Below are 25,395 nucleotides of genomic sequence, written 5' to 3'. Positions count from 1 at the left end.
AAACCCTTTTTTCTGAATCTTCTGGAATAAGTCTTGTGGGTGGGAAGACACGCCTTAAAATCCTATTCCATCTGAACAACAGACGACCCACTGCCCCAACTTATATGTCCTAATGGAGACACAGATTTGGGTAATGTGTGACTCCACCTATATTTCAACCATCAGATGACCCCAAATAGCACAAATCTGATGGAAAACTGACTTGTACAGTGTATGACCTCCCCTTTACACAGGGTAATCTAGCACAATAAGCCTATCTGGGATGTGCCTTATCTGGATGGTGATTCAATGCAGTGAGCACCAATGAGGAATCCACTAGACCAGAACACAAAGATCTGAAAATGTGCTTTCCCATGTCTGCAAAGGTAAATGACTACCACAATTTATGAAGGCATCAGAAGTGAATAGTCCAAGGTGAGTGATAATCCATGCAATGTGTTTAAAGGGAAGACATACTAAATTGCATTGAGTGAGAAACCTCTATGCATTGATGTATAAAAATGCTCATAGGGAACAGATCTATCTTCTCCAGGTCCACAAGAAAACCCAGCTGTGGAAGATGAAAATGCAACAGCTTCATGCCTTGCACTAGAGTTGATCTTACTATATGATATTGTCTAGGTAAACTGCTGTTGCCATCACTGAGGCTGCTATGAAGTGGGTAATGATGCAGTCAACTGACCTGGTGAAGGCGAATGCACTCAGGTTGAGTCGAAATAGGCTTGCACAAAACTAATACATGATTCCTCAGAAAGCGATCCAAAGGGTGAACTGGAAAGTGAAAGTAGGCATCTTCATAAACAGAAGCTAGCATTGAACTCATTCTTCCTTACAGAATACCTTACTGATGAGACCATTTCTGTAGTGAACTTGGGCATTGCTATAAACCTGTTCTGCAGGTTCAAACTGATTACTGGCTGGAGCTTTCCATTTGCTTTCAGCATCAGGAAGAGTCATAAATAAAAATCCAGCAAGTCCAGTTTCCAAACAATCTCCAATCTCTGCTTCTTGATCAAATTATAAATCCCCTCATCTAAATTTTGTGCTTTCTTAGGGCCAGCCAGGGCCTCCATCAGAGAAGAGAAGATGAAAGGGGAGTGGGAGGAACTGGAATGGATCTACTTCTTATTCTTCCAGTTGTCCAGAAGTAACTGTAGAGGTCAGAAAGATCTGGGGAATCAAGGACAGGGGATGGACTACGTTACTAGCAACCAACTGTTTTGGGATGAAAGTTCAGGACATCTGGACCAAATGATTCAGAGGAACTGGTGTGGGGAAACCAATGTTAGGTGAATGACCTTCACATGATATGACTCCCCTAAATGATGAAGCAAAATGCATGAAATTTGATTCCTTGTAGTACGGAATCCCTTGGAAATATCTTTCTTTGTGCCATGAAATTAATCAGCGTGGACTGTAACTCTGTCCAAGGACAAAATTACACCAATATTTCACGCTGATACCAAGCCAGATGCCTGATATTTACCTTCATCTGATCTTTCTGCAGCCACTCAAGCCGCTTTCTCTCCAGCAGTTTAATTTCTTCCTTCAGTTCATTATTTTCCTGTTCCAACTGTTCAATTCTGGCACGTAACCGTGAATTGTTTGATGTCCAACGGTTTTCCTTTCTCTTCATCTCTTCCTGCAGTTCTGAAAGCTGAAACAGTAAACCGAAATCTTATTTCTATATATAAAAGACTGTATGTAATGAGTAAGTCATATGTAAATAAAACGATCAAGACATAAGGTAATTTATGTACTGATAAAAGAACAAAAGATATGCTTTCAGCTTAAGTTTCTTTTAACTGTTTGTATTTATTTTCACATGTTATAGTGTTTCAAGACTCACACCTATGTCACTGCATTTCTCTCTCAAACACACAGAGGCACACAACAATATCTATATTCAAAATTTTGGCTCTAACTAGTGGCAATAGCAGACAACAATATCTATATTCAACATTTTGGCTCTAACTAGTGGTAATAGCACACAACAATATCTATATTCAACATTTTGGCTCTAACTAGTGGTAATAGCACACAACAATATCTATATTCAACATTTTGGCTCTAACTAGTGGTAATAGCACACAACAATATCTATATTCAACATTTTGGCTCTAACTAGTGGTAATAGCACACAACAATATCTATATTCAACATTTTGGCTCTAACTAGTGGTAATAGCACACAACAATATCTATATTCAACATTTTGGCTCTAACTAGTGGTAATAGCACACAACAATATCTATATTCAACATTTTGGCTCTAACTAGTGGTAATAGCAGACAACAATATCTAAATTCAACATTTTGGCTCTAACTAGTGGTAATAGCACACAACAATATCTATATTCAACATTTTGGCTCTAACTAGTGGTAATAGCACACAACAATATCTATATTCAAAATTTTGGCTCTAACTAGTGGTAATAGCAGACAACAATATCTATATTCAACATTTTGGCTCTAACTAGTGGTAATAGCAGTACCATGTGGTGATAAAGGCTTGTTCATCATTAACTTTAACTCTGACATTCTTACTTTTTTAATATTAGGAATACATACTTGATATTTAGTGAATACTTCAGGATACTGCACACTAAATGACGTCTGTTATTTAATCCTTAATCAAATTATCAAGCAATATTTCTAGCAGTTAGCAATACCCGAGTTTTAAGCAATATTTCTAGCAGTTAGCCATACCCGAGTTTTAAGCAATATTTCTAGCAGTTAGCCATACCCGAGTTTCAAGCAATATTTCTAGCAGATAGCCATACCCGAGTTTTAAGCAATATTTCTAGCAGTTAGCCATAACTGAGTTTTAAGCAATATTTCTAGCATTTAGCCATACCTGAGTTTTAAGCAATATTTCTAGCAGACAGCCATACCTGAGTTTTATTATCAAGCAATATTTCTAGCAGTTAGCCATACCTGAGTTTTAAGCAATATTTCTAGCAGCTAGCCATACCTGAGTTTTAAGCAATATTTCTAGCAGTTAGCCATACCCGAGTTTTAAGCAATATTTCTAGCAGTTAGCCATAACTGAGTTTTAAGCAATATTTCTAGCATTTAGCCATACCTGAGTTTTAAGCAATATTTCTAGCAGACAGCCATACCTGAGTTTTATTATCAAGCAATATTTCTAGCAGTTAGCCATACCTGAGTTTTAAGCAATATTTCTAGCAGCTAGCCATACCTGAGTTTTAAGCAATATTTCTAGCAGTTAGCCATACCTGAGTTTTAAGCAATATTTCTAGCCAGTAGCTATACCAGAGTTTTATTATCAAGCAATATTTCTAGCAGTAAGCCATACCTGAGTTTTAAGCAATATTTCTAGCAGACAGCCATACCTGAGTTTTAAGCAATATTTCTAGCACACAGCCATACCTGAGTTTTATTATCAAGCAATATTTCTAGCAGTTAGCCATACCTGAGTTTTATTATCAAGCAATATTTCTAGCAGTTAGCCATACCTGAGTTTTATTATCAAGCAATATTTCTAGCAGTTAGCCATACCTGAGTTTTATTATCAAGCAATATTTCTAGCAGTTAGCCATACCTGAGTTTTATTATCAAACTATATTTCTAGCAGTTAGCCACACCTGAGTTTTATTATCAAGCAATATTTCTAGCAGTTAGCCATACCTGAGTTTTATTATCAAGCAATATTTCTAGCAGTTAGCCATACCTGAGTTTTATTATCAAGCTATATTTCTAGCAGTTAGCCATACCTGAGTTTTATTATCAAGCAATATTTCTAGCAGTTAGCCATACCTGAGTTTTATTATCAAACTATATTTCTAGCAGTTAGCCATACCTGAGTTTTATTATCAAGCTATATTTCTAGCAGTTAGCCACACCTGAGTTTTATTATCAAGCAATATTTCTAGCAGTTAGCCATACCTGAGTTTTATTATCAAGCAATATTTCTAGCAGTTAGCCATACCTGAGTTTTATGATCAAGCTATATTTCTAGCAGTTAGCCATACCTGAGTTTTAAGCAATATTTCTAGCAGACAGCCATACCTGAGTTTTTTTATCAAGCAATATTTCTAGCAGTTAGCCGTACCTGAGTTTTATTATCAAGCAATATTTCTAGCAGATAGCCATACCCGAGTTTTAAGCAATATTTCTAGCAGTTAGCCATACCCGAGTTTTAAGCAATATTTCTAGCAGTTAGCCATACCCAAGTTTTAAGCAATATTTCTAGCAGGTAGCCATACCTGAGTTTTAAGCAATATTTCTAGCAGACAGCCATACCTGAGTTTTAAGCAATATTTCTAGCAGTTAGCCATACCCGAGTTTTAAGCAATATTTCTAGCAGTTAGCCATACACGAGTTTTAAGCAATATTTCTAGCAGATAGCCATACCCGAGTTTTAAGCAATATTTCTAGCAGTTAGCCATAACTGAGTTTTAAGCAATATTTCTAGCAGTTAGCCATACCTGAGTTTTAAGCAATATTTCTAGCAGACAGCCATACCTGAGTTTTAAGCAATATTTCTAGCAGACAGCCATACCTGAGTTTTCTTATCAAGCAATATTTCTAGCAGTTAGCCATACCTGAGTTTTATTATCAAGCAATATTTCTAGCAGTTAGCCATACCTGAGTTTTATTATCAAACTATATTTCTAGCAGTTAGCCATACCTGAGTTTTAAGCAATATTTCTAGCAGTTAGCCATACCTGAGTTTTATTATCAAGCAATATTTCTAGCAGTTAGCCATACCTGAGTTTTATTATCAAGCAATATTTCTAGCAGTTAGCCATACCTGAGTTTTATTATCAAGCAATATTTCTAGCAGTTAGCCATACCTGAGTTTTAAGCAATATTTCTAGCAGACAGCCATACCTGAGTTTTATTATCAAGCAATATTTCTAGCAGTTAGCCATACCCGAGTTTTATTATCAAGCAATATTTCTAGCAGTTAGCCATACCTGAGTTTTATTATCAAGCTATATTTCTAGCAGTTAGCCATACCTGAGTTTTATTATCAAGCAATATTTCAAGCAGTTAGCCATACCTGAGTTTTATTATCAAGCAATATTTCTAGCAGTTAGCCATACCTGAGTTTTATTATCAAGCAATATTTCTAGCAGTTAGCCATACCTGAGTTTTATTATCAAGCAATATTTCTAGCAGGTAGCCTTACCTGAGTTTTAAGCAATTTTTCTAGCATTTAGCCATACCTGAGTTTTAAGCAATATTTCTAGCAGTTAGCCATACCTGAGTTTTAAGCAATATTTCTAGCAGTTAGCCATACCTGAGTTTTATTATCAAGCAATATTTCTACAGACAGCCATACCCGAGTTTTAAGCAATATTTCTAGCAGTTAGCCATACCTGAGTTTTAAGCAATATTTCTAGCAGTTAGCCATACCTGAGTTTTAAGCAATATTTCTAGCAGTTAGCCATACCTGAGTTTTAAGCAATATTTCTAGCAGACAGCCATACCTGAGTTTTATGCAATATTTCTAGCAGGTAGCCATACCTGAGTTTTATTATCAAGCAATATTTCTAGCAGTTAGTCATACCTGAGTTTTAAGCAATATTTCTAGCCAGTAGCTATACCTGAGTTTTATTATCAAGCAATGTTTCTAGCAGTTAGCCATACCTGAGTTTCATGATCAAGCAATATTTCTAGCAGGTAGCCATACCTGAGTTTTATTACCAAGCAATATTTCTAGCAGTTAGCCATACCCGAGTTTTAAGCAATATTTCTAGCAGGTAGCCATACCTGAGTTTTATTATCAAGCAATATTTCTAGCAGTTAGCTATACCCGAGTTTTAAGCAATATTTCTAGCAGTTAACCATACCTGAGTTTTAAGCAATATTTCTAGCCAGTAGCTATACCGGAGTTTTATTATCAAGCAATATTTCTAGCAGTTAGCCATACCCGAGTTTCATGATCAAGCAATATTTCTGGCAGGTAGCCATACCTGAGTTTTATTATCAAGCAATATTTCTAGCAGTTAGCCATACCCGAGTTTCATGATCAAGCAATATTTCTGGCAGGTAGCCATACCTGAGTTTTATTATCAAGCAATATTTCTAGCAGTTAGCCATACCCGAATTTTAAGCAATATTTCTAGCAGATAGCCATACCCGAGTTTTTAGCAATATTTCTAGCAGGTAGCCATACCTGAATTTTATTATCAAGCAATATTTCTAGCCAGTAGCTATACCAGAGTTTTAAGCAATATTTCTAGCCAGTAGCTATACCAGAGTTTTATTATCAAGCAATATTTCTAGCAGTTAGCCATACCTGAGTTTTAAGCAATATCTCTAGCAGTTAGCCATACCCATGTTTTAAGCAATATTTCTAGCCAGTTAGCCATACCTGAGTTTTATTATCAAGCAATATTTCTAGCAGTTAGCCATACCCGAGTTTTAAGCAATATTTCTAGCAGGTAGCCATACCTGAATTTTATTATCAAGCAATATTTCTAGCCAGTAGCTATACCAGAGTTTTAAGCAATATTTCTAGCCAGTAGCTATACCAGAGTTTTATTATCAAGCAATATTTCTAGCAGTTAGCCATACCTGAGTTTTAAGCAATATCTCTAGCAGTTAGCCATACCCATGTTTTAAGCAATATTTCTAGCCAGTTAGCCATACCTGAGTTTTATTATCAAGCAATATTTCTAGCAGTTAGCCATACCCGAGTTTTAAGCAATATTTCTAGCAGGTAGCCATACCTGAATTTTATTATCAAGCAATATTTCTAGCCAGTAGCTATACCAGAGTTTTAAGCAATATTTCTAGCCAGTAGCTATACCAGAGTTTTATTATCAAGCAATATTTCTAGCAGTTAGCCATACCTGAGTTTTAAGCAATATCTCTAGCAGTTAGCCATACCCATGTTTTAAGCAATATTTCTAGCCAGTTAGCCATACCTGAGTTTTATTATCAAGCAATATTTCTAGCAGTTAGCCATACCCGAGTTTTAAGCAATATTTCTAGCAGGTAGCCATACCTGAATTTTATTATCAAGCAATATTTCTAGCCAGTAGCTATACCAGAGTTTTAAGCAATATTTCTAGCCAGTAGCTATACCAGAGTTTTATTATCAAGCAATATTTCTAGCAGTTAGCCATACCTGAGTTTTAAGCAATATCTCTAGCAGTTAGCCATACCCATGTTTTAAGCAATATTTCTAGCCAGTTAGCCATACCTGAGTTTTATTATCAAGCAATATTTCTAGCAGTTAGCCATACCTGAGTTTTAAGCATTTCGATCTCTTCTCTTTCCTTTTTGTCTGGCATGGACCTCACCTGCTTCTGGTACTGGTCAAAAAGCTTCCTCTCATGTCTGAGAAAATGAAGGACATGCAAGTATTTGATGAAAAAATGTAAATAGACACTGTTTGTACAGCAATTAATTATAGTTAAAATACATTTTTAACCTGTAATTGTATCATACCTGACAGCTCACAACATGCCATACGAAAAACATAATTTTTTAATCCTAAATTACCTGACATGGTCAAGTTTATCGTTCTTGTTAAAATTCCAACATGGAAGGTTGTTCACCCGAGTTCAGGGGTGTCCATTGTTCCTACTGTCACTGAAACCTCCTGCATACTCAAAATTATTAGTAAAAACTTTATTTATTTATTTTTCATTTTTTTCACATTCTGGTTCTCATGTCATATATTTATGGTAACACCAACTTTGATCACATGACTCAACTAGGTCAAGCAGGGCAAGACAATGTATTGTTAATTTCTCTTTGATCCTGTCAGCATGGTCAGCTGGTTTCATTGTTTAAAGTTTGCCAAGATGGATTATACTATGCATGAGCTGAAGAAATTTGGAAAGGATCAAACATGTTAATTGATTATGATCAGGTTACTAAAGAGCCCAATTAGTAATAAACAATAAACATTACATTAAAGGTATGCTCTACTTCACTGCTTCAAGTTGTAGACGTGCATTACAGTCTACAACTATGTATGATGAAAAGTAATTTGGACTGGACTAAAGATGTTAATTGATTATGGTTGGGTTACTGAAGTGTCCAATCAGTATAAAACAATAAACATTCATTTGACTCTCTCAGAAGGTATGTTCTGTTTGGTACTTTGAACTGTCAAGATGGATTAGAGTCTATACTATGCATAATCAAAAGTAATTTGGACAAGATCACAGATGTTACTTGATTATGGTTGGAATACTCAAAAACTTACAAGGCATAAAACTGGGATGGTTTCACTCCAATATTTAAAGTCTGTTGAGATATCTAGGCATGCAAATGCCAAAACACCAAAATCCAAGCAACCAGAATATCATAAAAGCCAATGATGGTTGGAAATGGGAATTTCAGCTATTGCAAACACACTCAAAAGGTCATGAATATGTATTCTGTTCTAAATGTAAAGCTTTTTAAAGTCTATTACAGTGGCATGGATAACATCTCACATCATGCAGAAACTTGATCTCATACAAGCATAATAATCACAACAACAAGTATGCCATCACAGAATTACATGTCGGCAGAATCTGCATCAAATGTGCATAAAGTTTGACTTAGACACTATTTGCCAACCTTATAGCCAAACATCATCTCACAAATCTGAATCCAGTAATGCTACATCATCACCTAAGTGTTAAGATCAACAAGGAATGCCACCTATTTAATCTAGAAATGATCTAAGAACCCAATTTGTTCTAGTAAAATATGTTCCGATCAATATTACTTACCCGATCATAATACCATAGGAGAACTACTACTACCTTGTAAATCTAGTCCTCCCAAACAAAAACATTTTAGCTAAAGAACTAAAAGTTATCTGCCCAAATAGGTGGCAGTCAGATAGAGTGATCTTTCCTTGATACAAGGATTGGAGTTGTTGTTGTTGTTGTAGGGTTTAACGCCATTTTTCAGCACACGAAAGGCTACACATGGCAGCCAGCATTAATGGTGGAGGAAGAACCCGAGAAAACCCCGGAAAGAACCACGGACCCACGAGAAGCTACTGGCAAGCTTTCTCACATACCCACATTAGCCGAATCTGAGACTCGAACCCATGCAGGCAGAGGTGAGATGGCAGTGATCTGTAATGGAGAGCGCTTTAGACCACTCGGCCACTCGGGGCCCCCAAGGATTGGAATAAAGTCCCATGAAAACCTAAGTTCCAACTGGATTGGGATGCATAGTCTCTATATGGATATAACTGCAGGTAGACTGGGTGGGTTCATCTGTATTATGATCAGGTAAGTATTGTTAAAGAAACATATTTTACTATAAAAAATTGGTTTCATCCTCAAATACATTGACCAATCATAATACTTTATGAGAGCAGGTAAGAGGTGGAGAGAGATACATCCTCTTATCTCAGAGAGATCATCTCCAGTTCCCTACAGCATATGAGACAGCTTTAAGACCAAAATGAAGAATAGTTCAGAACCAATGATGTATTTCACTGAGTCTGCCTGCCATTCAATAATGCAATGAGAATGCAGGTCTTATATGAGAGGTGAACCAATGAGGCTCTTGAGAGCGGTTTAAATGGTGTCTTGTTCAGCCAGGTTAGTACCCATGATGGATTCTACTTTGGACAAAGACCCAATGTCTTTGGACATGTCTAATCAAAATTGGACAGGTGACTGTATAAGTCGTTTTGTCTCATATCTTCTTGGAGTCAGTGATCATGAAAAGTAGCCTTTGATTGTAATTGGTGTTAACTGTTTCTTATCAAAGAGCCACAGTAGGAAGTTAGCCAATATCTTTGGATTTGTATAATCAAAACTGGACAGAAGATCGGATAGGTCTTTTTGTCCGATATCCTCTCTTGCAAGATGATGCTGGGTATCAGTGATCATGGACCCCCGAGTTATTATTATTAAATGCACTTATATGCAATGCAAAGTTTTTTTATGATCAAGATGATTTCTGGCAGAGATAAAGGTAAAGTTATGGTTACAATCTAGTAACACATGTAATGGATATAAATGGAATGGCGGAAAAGTTAAAAAGTTAAAATTAAAATTTGACGCTAATTAAATTTTTTTGTTGCATTATGCAGGGGCAGATCAGTCTCCTGTGTTGTTTTTGCAGTTCAACCTGACTTTGAATGAGTGCATAGTATTCACAGTATTACAATATACACCTTTATCACAATACAGTACTTACAATATTACAATATACACCTTTTACACAATACAGTACTTACAATATTACAATATACACCTTTATCACAATACAGTACTTACAATATTACAATATACACCTTTATCACAATACAGTACTTACAATATTACAATATACACCTTTATCACAATACAGTACTTACAATATTACAATATACACCTTTTACACAATACAGTACTTACAATATTATAATATACACCTTTATCACAATACAGTACTTACAATATTACAATATACACCTTTTACACAATACAGTACTTACAATATTACAATATACACCTTTATCACAATACAGTACTTACAATATTACAATATACACCTTTTACACAATCTTAACATCATTACCCTTTATATTTTATTTTTTAGTAATTCATACATATATTGATTTCAAAGGATTCAACCACATACAATTCTTCAACTTTCCATTTTTCAAACTTTATTTTTCTCGAGCACCATTAACCCAATACTGTAAAGAAGTTGAAATTTACCACATACACACACTGCATGCCTATGAATACATACTTCAATTTTCTCATTTCTTCTGCTTTGAATTCTTGAAGCCTTTGTAACTCCTCTGATTTTTCTTTTTCAAAATCTGTAATTTCTTTTTTTAATTTAGTTAGACCCTGAAAGAGAGTGCATTAATGTAAAACATGTCCATCTGAACAACAAGAAAAGAATACGTTCATCAGTTTTACTCTGACTATTTAGGATGTGGGTATTATACATTCTCTATCAAGATAAAAACATTCCTCTCTGCTTATCTCAATTATGGAATTGTAAAATTGTAAATGTATGGTGCCACGTTTAAACCTGCCACACACAAAAAAAAAATATATGTATATATATATATATATATATATTACTGAATGACATGCTAATGCAAATTTTAGTAATGTGCATGTATTTTATGCATTTTATCTGTCAAAACCTGTTCCTTTATAGTCATGTTTTTGGAAACAGTGACTAGCTAATCAACTCTACTCTTTTTCTTAGGGTTGCGCTAGATTTGTTCTTTTTCTGTACCATATTAATTCTTTTCTATTGGTATTTGCACTTAAAAAAAGTGGCATTCTCATTTCCCAGGTAGATTTATATGAAATGGTACAAAGAGAATATCAAGTTCTCATTCGTTCATATGAAAAATGAAAACATTGCTTAAGTTACAGAAGGAATAAATTCACTGCACTTCCTGATCACTACAAAAAGCATTTCAGATGTATAATCTTTGCACTTTCAAAATCACTATAAAGATTTAAGCTGCACAGATTTTTCACTTTCTGATCACTATAAACATTTAAAATGCAGTTTTTGCACTTCCTAATCACTATAAAAAGCTTTTCAGATGCAATTTTTGAACTTTCTGATCAATAAAACATTCAAGATGCACAGTTTTCGCACTTTCTAATAACTATAAAACATTTAATATGCAAAATGTCTCCTGAAGTGATCTAGTGGCTAGTGCCAAGGATAAATGTTTGCCAAGTATTTTGTTTATAGCTTTTTTAAGATAATTTTCGAAGTGTATGTTAAAAAATCTGATCTTCATAAACTATTCTAAAGAACTTCACTAAGTTAATGTTTAAAGAAAAATAATAATAATAATAATATATTACTATTTTTAGATAATCCTGGTGATGTAATTTCACCACAAACATTCTGAAACAGTTTTAATTTTATTTCAAACACTTCAAATTATATTCACAAAAATTATTTATTCATGTCTCCTAAAAGAAAACAATTTCACTGATAAAGAAGCATAATTTCATTTGAATAATACTGAAAAAGAATGTAATTTATTACCAAAACAAGAATTTACCTCATCTCTTTCTTTTCTCAGTTTTTCGAGGTTGGCATTCTCTTCTCTAAATCTTTCAATTTCTTTCTCCAACTCAACCAGTTTATCCCTGAAGAGTTTAGACTGAACTCCATCCCCAACCCCTGCCTGAGATACAAGCTGCAGTTTCTGTTGATCCTTAAAAATATTACTAATTTCTAGACTTTAAAGAAATCAATAAACATAATCAAGTCTGATAATCACCCTTGCAAAGAAAGGACTGACTTTACAACTTTAAAAATTTCACACTTAACATCCTTTTGATGATCAAAGTGATCTTCAAAGTTGATCACTGATATCTTTCTTTTATTGTCATGAATATACAGTGGAACCCCGCTATAACGTGATAATTGGGGTCCACAAAATTGGATCGTGTTAATATCGGGGTAGCGTTAATACGGGGTTTTGCAGTATTTTACTTTATACTACGGTATATGATGAATAGGGTATCAACACCGTTTACTATCGTGCCGTCGTGGCATTCAGTTCAACTATAATGCATGTAATTCTACTGAAAAATTGCACACAGATTTACAATATTCAATATTTTTTCCCCTAATCATTGTATCTGAATTCAATGTCTAATATATAGCATAAACATAGTATCAACACCGTTTACTTGCCATCTGATATCGTACCGTCGGGGCTTGAAATTAATCCATAAAATATGTAATTCCATTGCAAAAATTGCATACATATTTAAAATATTCAATACTTTTATCACACATCATTATGTGTCTGAATTCAATGGAAAAAATTAACAGCAAAATTAGGTTAAGAAAGACGAAGCACGTGTACGGTTCATTACGTTACAGGATATATGAACGGTGTGTGTACAAAATTCATACTGCTAAAATTTTCTCATATGCATTTCTGTGTACATTTATCCATTGCAAATTTCCAATAATTAACGCTTGTATGCCTATTCGTTTGAACGACTACAACAGAATAATTACAAATCAACACATGCTTTCAGCGTACGTGTAACTTTTACTTCAGATTTTGTGACTATCGAAAGAAACGTGTGAAAACTACTATACTAATCATGGCGCAAAGTGCAGAGAACGGTTTGCATTTGTGAACTTGCTTTTCCATAACGATAAAATATTTTTATAAAAAATTGGAAATTAATAATGAGTTCATAAACAAACACCATACCCATGTAAAACCTGAGAACTAAGTGCTGTAGGGCTGCATTGATCACGAGTCACTTTTTAAAGAAAAACGTAAAGCTGAACGCATGTACTATTTCATACCCTTTCAATTTCCAGCTAATAAAGCGGAAATTATTTACTGGTCAACTAATTGCGTCTAATAACACCGCCAAGCCCAGAAAACATGTTGGCGGCTTTCATTTTTTGACGTTTATGAAATTGTGAGAATCTTTTATCAACCACTGCATTGTCTGCTGATTGGTTATGTATGCAGTTAAAGAAGAAACACATGTCGGCTATTGTTTGAGCAATGATTCTATACAGAATTAATTGAAGACAATCACAAAGACGACTTACTGGCTTTACTCATGGACCAGTAGTAAGTAACATTTCCGATAATGTTTATTTTGGCATAAGACTTCAGAAACCTGGTGAAATTGTTACATTTCAGAAGCCAAGCCACGATTGTATTATATTCAAATTCATTAGCGAATTCTTCCACAAAATGATAGTAAACATTTTACACACTATTTCTCTTACTTAAAAAAAAAAGTATTTTTACGGGTACGAGAAAAATACACGTACATGTATTTAAAATTTCAGGAACCATGCCACAATCGTATTATATATTGTATTGTATTCAATTTCATACACGAACTCTTCCCCAAAATGATAATCAATTTTGTTTTGCGCAAAGTGCAGAGAACAAATTGCATTTACGAAATTGCCTTTCCATAATGGTAAAATATTTTTATTAAAAAAATAGGAAATTAATAACGAGTTCATAAGCCAACCCCATGCACATGTAAAACCCGAGAACTAAGTGCAGTAGGCCTGCAAACGTCACAAGTTACTTTTATATATTTTTTTTAAAGCTGAACGCATGTACAATTTCATACCCTTTCAATTTCCCGCTAATAAAGCGGACATTATTTACTGGTCAACTGATTGCATCTAATAACACCACCAAGCCCAGCAAACATGCTGGCGGCTTTTTTTTTTACTGGATCAGTAATAAGTAACATTTCTGATAATGTTTATTCTTGGCATAACACTTTAAGAACCTGGTGATATTTTTAAATTTCAGAAGCTACGCCAAGATCGCATTATATTAAAATGTAAACGCAAACTCCTCCCCCAAAATGATAATAAACGTTTTACACCCTATTTCAGGAACCACGCCACGATCATATTAAACTGGAATCCATATGTGATCTCCTCTCCATAATGATACTAATTTATATATACACTATTTCATGTACTTTGAAGAACATATTTTTTTCATGTGCGAATATACGAAATTTCGGGAGCCACACCATGACCGCGTTATATCCAAATTCACATTAAATTGGGGCGCATTATAGCAGGGTTCCACTGTACAAGTAAACCTTCATACAGTATATGAAGATTAGTACTGGTGGTACATGTTATAATGTACTTTAGCCAACACTTCTTTCAGTACTGCAAACCAGACATTGGAGAAACAGACATCGGTGGAGATTAATATGATCTATATTGTGGTTTGGACCGAGACAAGGAAATCCCATGCAAGGGATTATATTATTGATCTCCCCACTCAGCATAGCCTCGTGGGGTGACAAACAATGTCATCCCAAGACTGGGACTTCTTTGTCTTGGTACAAACACTGACACAGATAATTTTTCTCACCCAATTTTTTTCCAACTAAATTAAAATAACCCTGCAACTATGCAATTCAGTTAGCAGATTAAAAACACAGTATTCATCATGTACTATAAATGCTCCTCACTCTGTAGAAAGATCATCAGGTATTGTACTCTTTTATGAAAATTTTAATAATTATCTAAGTAGAATCTAGCTCTATTAGAAACTCTCCAAAAAGGAATCAAATTTTTTTAAAAAATGTTTTAATTGTTGTGTTGGAAGTATTGCACAATGAGCATGTCAAGCCAAGTGCTTTTGTTTTTCCAATACTGTGCATTAAGACAAATACGTTAATGACTTTCATCAGTTCTAATTTGGAAAATGTTCTATGGTAGGCAATGGTACAATGCTGTGCCTACTGGGTACAGTTCTAAAAGAGTGTGTAGTGACATCAGGAAATTTCTAATTCATGACTTTCTTGGAAATTTATATTTTCTGTCCTGGATATATGGCAAGCGTTGAATCACTAGTGCAATGATACGCTACATGGAAATCTTTTTGTGGAATAACATGTGGACTGATGAATGTGCTACTCTGGTTGATAAGTACAGGAATTTACATTTACAATCACATTATTATATTTGATTCAACTGGGGTGGAGTGTGGATGTTTGACAAAGAAGAAACCAGTTTGACATAACACATTTCTGGTTTTTGCTGGCTTTGCCATGGCACTTGAGAGAGTTTGGTTTTGTGTGGCCAGTGATGTGTAATGCCTGTGTGTCTGGAGCTCTATCAAATAGCTTAACATGTGTGTGTGTGTGTGTGTCTGTGTGTCAAAATATCTTGTATGGTGTTATCAAAGTTGGAGAGACCTTAGGTTGCTTTATGAGTGCATTTCTTTTTGTTATATATCTGTTGTTGTTGTTGTTATTGTTGCTGGATTTTATAATAACTCTGTCAGGTACAGCAGAAGGCATCAGGGGTTTCTTTTTCAAACTTGTAACAGGTGCATTTTTCAGCCAATTTCAATTTTGAGGGCACTTGTCATAGGTGCATTTTTGAGAGTTCTAAATCTGAAGGTGCAAACTACAGTGGTTTTTACCTTTCTTTCTATTATGAAAACTGTGACTTTTGACATGCGGGTGAAATATGCGAATTCCATTCTTCCTAATATTCTATTTTCTACAAAATAAAGATTTAATGACAGTTTGTTATGTTTTGATCTATTCCAGTGGTCTCCAGAGTGGGTGGTACCACTCTCTGGTGGGCGGTTGAATTACCGAGGGGGGATGCTAATGCTGAATAATAGCTTTTTACGGGTATGGTGGGGGGCACCGAGGATAATCAAGGGGGCCCTGGCCTGAAAAGGTTTGGGAACCACTGATCTGTTCTTTTTACAGCAACTTATGATATCCCCGTAACATTTATGTATACTTTGCTCCCATGCAGATTTGGTGCATGTCATACAATAAAACCAATGACCAACAAAAATCGAAAATACTGGTAAGTTATAGCTCTCAAAAGTGATCTATTTTTCATTATCCATATAAACATCATGTTTGTTATGGTTTACTTACGTGAAGACACAGGTCAAACATGACATCATCATTTTAGACTCAAGTGATCAATACAAAAATGTCAGCTACAACATGCGAACATGTTTACAATCAGAGAGAAAGTGAAAGTAAATGAATCTGGAGTGTTCATTTCTTAAATACATTTGGATCTCATTTTTTAAACTGGAAAATACAAAAATTGACCCCTATTTGTTGAAAGTAAAATAATCACAATCAAACTGGTTAATCAAACCTTGAGAGATTGCTTGTTTTATCATTGGAAATGGTCGTTAGTACCTGAAAATTTAAATCTACATCATGAAATTCACAATTCTGAATAACAAGTGATATATTCTGATAAAGTTTCTTTCCAAACAAAAATTTCTCAGTACACTATAAGTAACAATATTCCATAAAATGAAAATGTCAGTGATGCATGCTGAAGGAGAGATTTAAATTAATAAATAAATAAATACCAATTTAAAAAAATTTTGTGAAGTGAAATTTGCATTATAGTGGTATCATTTACTTTCGGTTTCAGTGTAATCATCATAAATACAATATGACCTCTTGTATCCAAATATGAAAACTCTCATTCTACCATCACAAGTATTTTCACCAGCATTTCTGTATTTTCACCAGCATTTCTGTGAAAACCTAATTAAGTGCTGACCATGTTTTCATCTCTGACTTGTTGCATTGTTACACTCATTTGAAAGCAGACATTCTTTTTATTATCATGGTAATTATGTCTTTTGTTTCAGATTGTTTGGAATTTTTGGAAAAAAGTTAAAATGCATGCAAATCCTACATGCATAAGAATTAGCATTCATGTGCCAGGTCAACATATTTCAATTTGATCACTTGAACAATGTTATAAATATTATTATGCAAGTAATATAATTAAACTGCCTTAATTAGCCTACTCCATTCACAAATGTAATCAAAGATAACAAGGCATCCAAAGCAAAATGAGTACTTTGTGGATTAAAGGCTTCATTTCACAGATATGGTTTATTATAGAGAATCATGTTCCAGATTTTGTGTTGTACTTAAAAATCCTGAATTGGCACTCACCAATTTCCTCAAGAAGTTTCATTATTACTAGCAATGAAATCATGGTCTCAATATTTTACTATTTTTACACTGACAGTTGTTTCATGAAATAAATGTCCTAAGTTTTGAGAGAAAAATAGGAATCTTGTTTTGTTGTGAACCAACAACAATAAAATGCAGTGACATAATACCAATGTTACACATGGTGGTTGTTTAATAACATAGAGTAATGGTGTTAACAATCTTTCAGAGGATGGGTATCTTGAAGATTGAAAATAAAGCTAATTTATACAGAAAAGTGAACAACTTCATTAGAAAAAACTCTTCATTATAATTAATCCCAATGCGATTATAAACAAGAAATCAGACTGTAAACAGCACCATCAGCCTCCCTCCCATTTTCACAATGTCCAACTGGGATGGCATCCCCTTCTTAATTGTTTTTAAGGTCACTCAGTAACTTGCACCCTAGCTTCATTGAGGATGAGGTGTAATACTGCCCTATCTAATACTCAACAGAGGGACATATGGGTGGATGGAAAATGTTTTACAATAGGGCCACCACATCTGGAGATAGGGCCCTAACAAAAGGCACCTCTAGTTCTAACAGAAAATGCAAACATTGAATTGTATCAGAATGATGACTGTTTCCTGAGCATTGTTGGTTACAAAGATCTGTAGTGGAGATTTAAAACTGATGAAAAAAGGCAAATAACTGTGTCAAACTAGACCTGAAAAGAAAAAGCTTTAAAAGGTACATCCATATTACATCTAATTAATATGTGTAACAGTTGCAGAGCTTTTGGTGGTTACAAGAAGTTTGAAGGGACAGACAAGTGGACAGACACAGAATGTGATTACTGAAGGCTCCAATGTCTTGATACAGAATCCTAATGAACTATAGTAATTTAACAAGCATACATTATACAGATGTGTACTGATGAGAAGCTATGTTTAGCTCCATATGAAAAATATTTGCCAAGATCTAAATTGTCCATCTATGCAATGTAATCTATGAATTTTAGCTATCTTTCTAATTAAAATCAAAACTAAGTACTATTAACAAAGCTGGAAAAAAATCAACATGACATCATAAATGTATATAACTGAATTTATAAAATACTTATCAGCTAGAAACACACGATGCCACAATATATAAAAGGATAAAATCCATAATTTAAAAATACAACAACACTATATTAAATAGTGTATCTAATTACCTTCTGTTGCTTTTTTTCTTGCTGGGATTTAAGTTTGGGAAAGAGTCTTTCTACAAGCTTGGAGGTGGGTGGAGTGTTGTCTGGAGCAGCAAGCGATGACACTTTTAGTTTCTCTTCTGAAAACAAAATGTACACTGTACAACGTTTGCCTTCTTTGCAAAGACTGACAAAAGAAATTAAAACCCTGAACCAGCATCAAGATTAAAACTGCCAGTACTCATACTAGAATGAAACACTTGTAACAACCATACTATACATAAAATCTGAACACAGTGAATATGTAGGGGGGTAAGGGGGGCGTGAAAGTGGGGGTGGGGGTAAACTAGTTTTAATTATGTAATGCTTACCAGCTACTAAAATTTAATAATTGCAGTGCTGTCTCTTTCCAGGATGCCAGTCCCCATTCCAAGACTAATATTCCCTTCTCCAATTAATAACTGGAGAATCAGAAAAAAAGCTCTTAGTTCAGTTTACTGACAAAATCAGAAACTATGTAAACAAAGAGTGTTAGCCAATGCCAAAATTGTCAAATATATTCAACTTACAAACTGAATCTTGTCATAATATGAAGTACATGTGGCAAATGAAACAATTACAAGCTCTGCAAGGATTGGCATGCACATCGTCAATGACTTGCATATAAATAGCCGTCAGTTGTAAGTCATGCCAATCAGAGGAAAGGCTCAGTTTCAAATCAGTTTAATTGTCTAGTTTCTTTTCTACAATTCCTAATTCCCGGTCGATATTCCTCATCTACCAACTCAGAAACATTCAATATACATTTCTTAACCACATACTGATCAACGCTTTGTTGTACCAATGTAAAGTGCAGACTTCATGAGCTTTGTTGTACCAATGTAAAGTGCAGACTTCATGAGGTTTGCCAAGTACAATTTGTAATAATAAAATCGAATTCTCTCTTGACCATTTCAAGTTTTCAGCAATTTTCTGAAAATGAGGAAAGGATTTATCTACTTCTTTTTTAAAAAAGGGGATTCTATACAAATATTTCTGGTAATATCAAAACCTGAACTTGCATGTAAAGAGGGGGAATGTGCTCTGCCTGCCAGTTCAAATTCTTTTAATTTCAAATGCATTTCCCTTTCTTCTTTCTCCCCCTCTATCTGCATCTGCCTCTCACTCTCCTTTTTCTCTCTGAATTTGCATCTCTCTCTCTTTTATTTCTTTCTATCTGCCTTTCTTTTTCTCTTTCTCCTCTCTGCATTTGTCTCTCCTTTTCCTCTTTCCGAATTAATTTGCAATTCCATTGGTTCTTTCTGAAGCTTAAGTTTTGATAATTCTAATTCAATCTGGTTATTAACTGTTATCCCTTTATTAAGTTTAGTTTCTGATCAAAACCAGAGACAGACATACTAATCAAACCCAAAGCCTAACATCCCAAATTTCATTTCCCACCAAACATTGGACCAAAATATTTTTTTTTCTTATTAAAAATTCTTTTATATCCAAAATATCAAAATGCCTAGCAAGCTCAAGCAACACGTCCTTTTCACAGACACCAACCCTTCCTGGGTAGTATTTGAAACAAAATTTGCAACTTAAGATGACATTATGAATGCTCGTTGGTTCCACTCAAGAGTTCTCAAATACATGAAATATTAAAATCTTTACCAAGGGTAACAACAATTCTGACACAAAGTCAATTTAAATTTTATAGATGATTTTTACTATCTCTAAAATATTTTAAAGAAATTCAGATCCTGGAAGAGCCCCCAATCACTATTATGACCATATGGTCTTCAACTGCACATCGCCTTAACTGTCAAATCTTCTCATTTTCAATTATATGCAAAATCTTGTTTCACTAAAAGTCTGATTGTAATTAAAGAAAAAGTGTCAATGCTTGAGTGTTCACAAGCCATAAGAAAGCAGTTCATCAAGGGCCATAACTGTGTAAGAAATTGTACAAATTTACATATCACGTTCATCTGACACATTGTTGACATGAAGTTTCTGAGAAAATCTGATTGGAATCAAAAAATGTATATGCTCACAAACCACAGAATTTGCCAATCTAAAGTGAATCAAGGGCTAAACCTGTTCAAAAATATGGCCAAACTCTGGCCATCATCGAAGAGAGATCTTTTTAAGCTAAATTTTGTGTTCAAATCAAACAAAAAGTATGAAGACAGGAATCCTCACAAGCTTTTGGGACGCATATACTAAGCTGATCAAGAAATCCAATATACAGCTCATCATGACATTAAACTGATCAAAGATTCCACTGACATGAAGCTTCAATGTTTAAATCAAAAACATGAAATGTATCAATGCTTGATGACCACAAGGTTCAGATTAGCAAAGCCAGTGCCAAGATGATCAAGGGCACACAACTCAAAGAAACATGTGCATAATGCAATCTTCATCAAACCTGTATGAGCTCTTGCTGGGAGAAAGCTTCATAAAACTATCAAAATTAACCAAATTATGTGTAAAAAAAAGTTTATTAAAATGTAAAGAAAAAACGATGTTTCTAACAGCCACTATATTTATTTATTGTGCTTTAAGAATTCAGAAAGCTTATGGAAATAACTCTTATTCTTAACAATACATACACCCAAACAAATATGAACTGAACATACAGCATTTACAATCTGTATCCTTTTTCTTTTATTAATGTTTATAGCACTTGGATCATATACACGTAATGGATATAAATGGAGTCAAAGTATTTTTTGATGACCGAAAGACTTATACAATTGATAAATCTGAAAATTCAAGACCATAAACAGGATACCAAATAAAGTTTGTTATTACTCTAGGCGATCCAAAATGCTCCGATGAACATTATCAAATGCTAGTTTCTGGATAAATATCCAAGATATGTTTTAGTTTTCATCATCATATGTCTCTGTGGTAATCTGTATAACTGAGATTTGTACTTGTTCAAATTGGCAATGCTCTCCTAAATGGTTACATAAGTTTTCAATCAGGATGAACGGTGCCTGACTCAGACGATGTGGCAGGTCTTATACTTAGTAAGATTTAGAAATACAGATCTTAAATTATCAGCACTTAGTACCTGATGACTGCCATATTCAGCTGCAAGGCCTAATGTATGATCTTTTGGCAAGAAAAGTGCAGAGGTCAGTCAGCCAAACTGCTCACTAAAAGTTTGATGAGATATGCCTCAATCAATAACAACTCTTGGATTCAGTGATATTCTTATCACTGTCCACACCAGGTTAACATGATAATGGTAGTTAGGTAGAAATTACAAATTTTCCATTTTCTTTTTACCAATAATTGTCATTTTGGCAATAATAAAAGAAACATCAGTGAAATAAAGGAATCAACAAACCTGTTCTGCCAGTAATTTGTGCTTTACTCTCTTCACCTGCATCTTCCATGATGCTTGTCTCCTTTGTTTTGTTCCACTTTGCCCTTGACATTTTTACAGTGGGAACGATCTCATCCCATGCTTCATTATCATCAAAATCTTGTGTGGTTTTTACACCTTCTTTTTTGGTATCTCCAGACTGCCTTTTCAGATCTTTGTGATTATCATTATCATCATAATTATCATCATTATCATCATCATCATCATTATCTGAATCAAGAATGCCATTACTGAAATTAACATTGTCGCTTTTACTTCTTCCTTTCTCAGAACCACTTTCCTCTCTTTCCTCGTCTGAATTAATGTAACTATACTTCTTGTTCTGCAATGTAACCTCTTTTTTACTTTCTGTCCTTGAACCGCTAGAAGCTTTCAATTTTTGTGTTGACATATCCTTCGATATCACAATTGGAGACTTTGCATTAGGAGCAAATGCACTTGTGTCCAAAGTAGCACCAAGAATATCGGAATTATCCGCAGTGTTGGAGGAACCTGAAAATTTTTGTAACAAGTAATTTGTGTCCAAAGGTTGTCCTATACTAGTCCTAATATCTCTCCCTGCCACTTTTCTTGTCATTATCTTCATAGGTGATCTGACAGCAGAATTATTTTTAAGATCAGCTATTATATCAGTGTCACTATCACTGTTTTCATCAGAGGAATTTTCTGACTCCCACTCCTCATCTTCCTCCCCCTCATTTGCCTCTTTCTCCTTCTCCTCCACATCCTCCTGCTGCCAATCTTCATGTCTTCTTTCCGAATCACTGTGACTCACATCATCCGAGTCAAATGATTCATTCACAGATGTCAACACCTTCTCTGTCAAACTAGACAATTTTTGAGGAAAAGCCTCTGATGGTGTTTCAACTGAGGATTTTGTAGTAGAGGTAATGAAGACACTAGAAGAGATTTAAAAAAAGACACTATCACAATCTTCTAAAAGGAATGCAATTCAACAACACATATGAAAACTTCAGTCCAAGGTAAACTGATATCATGACAGTAAATTAGTTGATCTTTAACTGAATCCTGTTTTGTTTCTTTTTCAGTGATTGAAAGTTGTTGGTAATCGTTTGGGATTTAATTAGCTGTAATTTAATAGACTGAATTTAAAACATATCCTGTCACTGAGATAATAAAATTATATTTTTATTCAATCATTTCCTCTGGGCTACAGTGCTCACCCATTTGTGTGTTTCACAGTGACATCAGCTTGAATTGATTTAACTTCAACTTTTATGCTGTTAATAGAAATGGGCCTACCTTGCAATTTCCGTTGTGTTTTTCTCAGACTTTGCATTGGCAGAGCCTGTATGTTTGTTATGAGTAGACTGGGCCTCCACTGGAACCTAAAGACAAAGAAAATAAGAATCATACTGCACAAGTAATTCATGACAAGGCAAAGTATGTTTGCTCCAAGACTCAATATCAAAAAGCTCTGTGTGTATTGTGATACCCACTTGTGGTTTATCCATTACTTTCAGTGAAAATATGCTTCACATAGTATATGTTTTCCTCTACAAACCATGAGAATATACAAGGGTATTATTTCTGGCTTCTTCCAGTGGGGTACTAGCGTTTCAAAAGGTATTCTATACAAATGTCAATTACTTTACTATTATCAGGAAATTGTCCCTATAAAGTAGGTATGGTGATGAATCAGTATAAAATGTGTGATGAATCAGTATAAAATGGGTGATGAATCAGTACAAAATGTGTTATGAATCAGTATAAAATGGGTGATGAATCAGTACAAAATGGGTGATGAATCAGTATAAAATGGGTGATGAATCAGTATAAAATGGGCCAGGGCATTAATCACTATAAAATGGGCATGGTCATGAATTGATATGGTCATGAATCAGTAGGGTATGGTCATGAATCAGTATAAAGTAGGTATGGTCATAAATCAGTATAAAGTGGGTATGGTCATGAATCAGTATAAAATGGGTATGGTCATAAATCAGGATAAAATGGATATGGTCATGAATCAGTATAAAGTAGGTATGGTCATAAATCAGTATAAAGTGGGCATGGTCATGAATTAGTATGGTCATGAATAAGTATAAAGTGGTTATGGTCATAAATCAGAATAATGTTTTTATGGTCATAAATCAGGATAAATGGGCATGGTGATGTATCAGTATAAAGTGGGTATAGTCATGAATTAGGATACAGTGGGTAATGAATCCATATAAAAAGGATTTGGTAATGAATCAGTGTAAAGTGGGTATTGTCATAAATCAGTATAAAGTTGATATGCTCATGAATCAGTATAAAAAGTCATGGGCATGCATCAGTATAAAGTGGGTCTGGTTATGAATCAGTATAAAGTGGGTCTGGTCATGAACCAGTATAAAGGTCTCGGATTCAGCCAGTGTGGGTATGTAAGAAAGCTTGCCAGTAGCTTTTTGTGGGTCGGTGGTTCTTTCCAGGGGTTTTCCCCCGAGTTCTTCCTCCACCATTAATACTGGCCGACATGTATAGCCTATCTTGTGCTGAAAAATGGCGTTAAACACTACAACAACAACAACATCAGTGTAAAGTAGGTCTGGTAACGAATCAGGATACAGCGGGTATGGTAACAAATCAGTATAAAGTGGGTATAGTAACAAATCAGTATAAAGTGGGTATAGTAACGAATCAGTATAAAGTGGGTCTGGTCATGAATCAGTATAAAATGGGTCTGGTCATGAATCAGTATAAAATGGGTATGGTCATGAATCAGTATAAAATGGGTATGGTCATGAATCAGTATAAAGTGGGGCTGGTCATGAAACTATAAAGCAGGTCTGTTAATGAATCAGTATAAAGTGGGTATGGTCATGAATCAGAATAAAGTGGGTATGGTAACGAATCAGTATAAAGTGGGTATGGTAACGAATCAGTATAAAGTGGGTATGGTAACGAATCAGTATAAAGTGGGTATGGTAACGAATCAGGATAAAGTGGGTATGGTCATGAATCAGTAAAAAATGGGTATGGTCATGAATCAGCATAAAATGGGTATGGTCATGAATGACAATACAATGGGTATGGTAATGAATCAGTATAAAGTGGGTATGGTCACTAATTAGCATAAAGTGGGTATGGTTATGAATTAGCATAAAGTGGGTATGGTTATGAATCAGCATAAAGTGGGCATGGTCATGAATTAGCATAAAGTGGGTATGGTTATGAATTAGTATAAAATGGGCATGGTCATGAATCAGGAAAAAATGGGCATGCTCATGAATTAGTATGGTCTAGAATCAATATAAAGTGGGTATGGTCAATCAGTATAAAGTTTGTATGGTCATAAATCAGTATAAAATGGTTATGGTCATAAATCAGTATCAAGTGGGTATGGTCAATCAGTATAAAGTTTGTCTGGTCATAAATCAGTATAAAATGGGCATGGTCATGAATTGATATGGTCATGAATCAGTA

The 25,395-nt window shown here is 34.6% G+C and overlaps 1 protein-coding gene across 1 annotated transcript in view; it reads right to left on the bottom strand.

Annotated features, from left to right (window-relative positions):
* Positions 1-25,395, bottom strand: part of LOC149775062 (uncharacterized) — an 86,627-nt gene that overhangs the window by 27,367 nt on the left and 33,865 nt on the right. The window contains exons 12-18 of the mRNA XM_089944474.1: positions 23,230-23,315; positions 21,928-22,865; positions 18,606-18,721; positions 11,976-12,131; positions 10,679-10,782; positions 7,222-7,315; positions 1,487-1,657 (exon numbers count right to left, since the gene is read on the bottom strand). Of these exons, the coding sequence (XP_089800600.1) occupies positions 1,487-1,657; positions 7,222-7,315; positions 10,679-10,782; positions 11,976-12,131; positions 18,606-18,721; positions 21,928-22,865; positions 23,230-23,315 (1,665 nt within the window). The remainder of the gene's footprint in view (positions 1-1,486; positions 1,658-7,221; positions 7,316-10,678; positions 10,783-11,975; positions 12,132-18,605; positions 18,722-21,927; positions 22,866-23,229; positions 23,316-25,395) is intronic.

Source organism: Sinohyriopsis cumingii, chromosome 19 (assembly GCF_028554795.1).
Source record: "Sinohyriopsis cumingii isolate HCF-2022 chromosome 19, ASM2855479v2, whole genome shotgun sequence".
In the NCBI taxonomy this organism is placed as follows: Eukaryota; Metazoa; Mollusca; class Bivalvia; order Unionida; family Unionidae; genus Sinohyriopsis; species Sinohyriopsis cumingii.
Note: the sequence above shows the minus strand (reverse complement) of the source record. Positions and strands in the feature narration are given on the sequence as shown.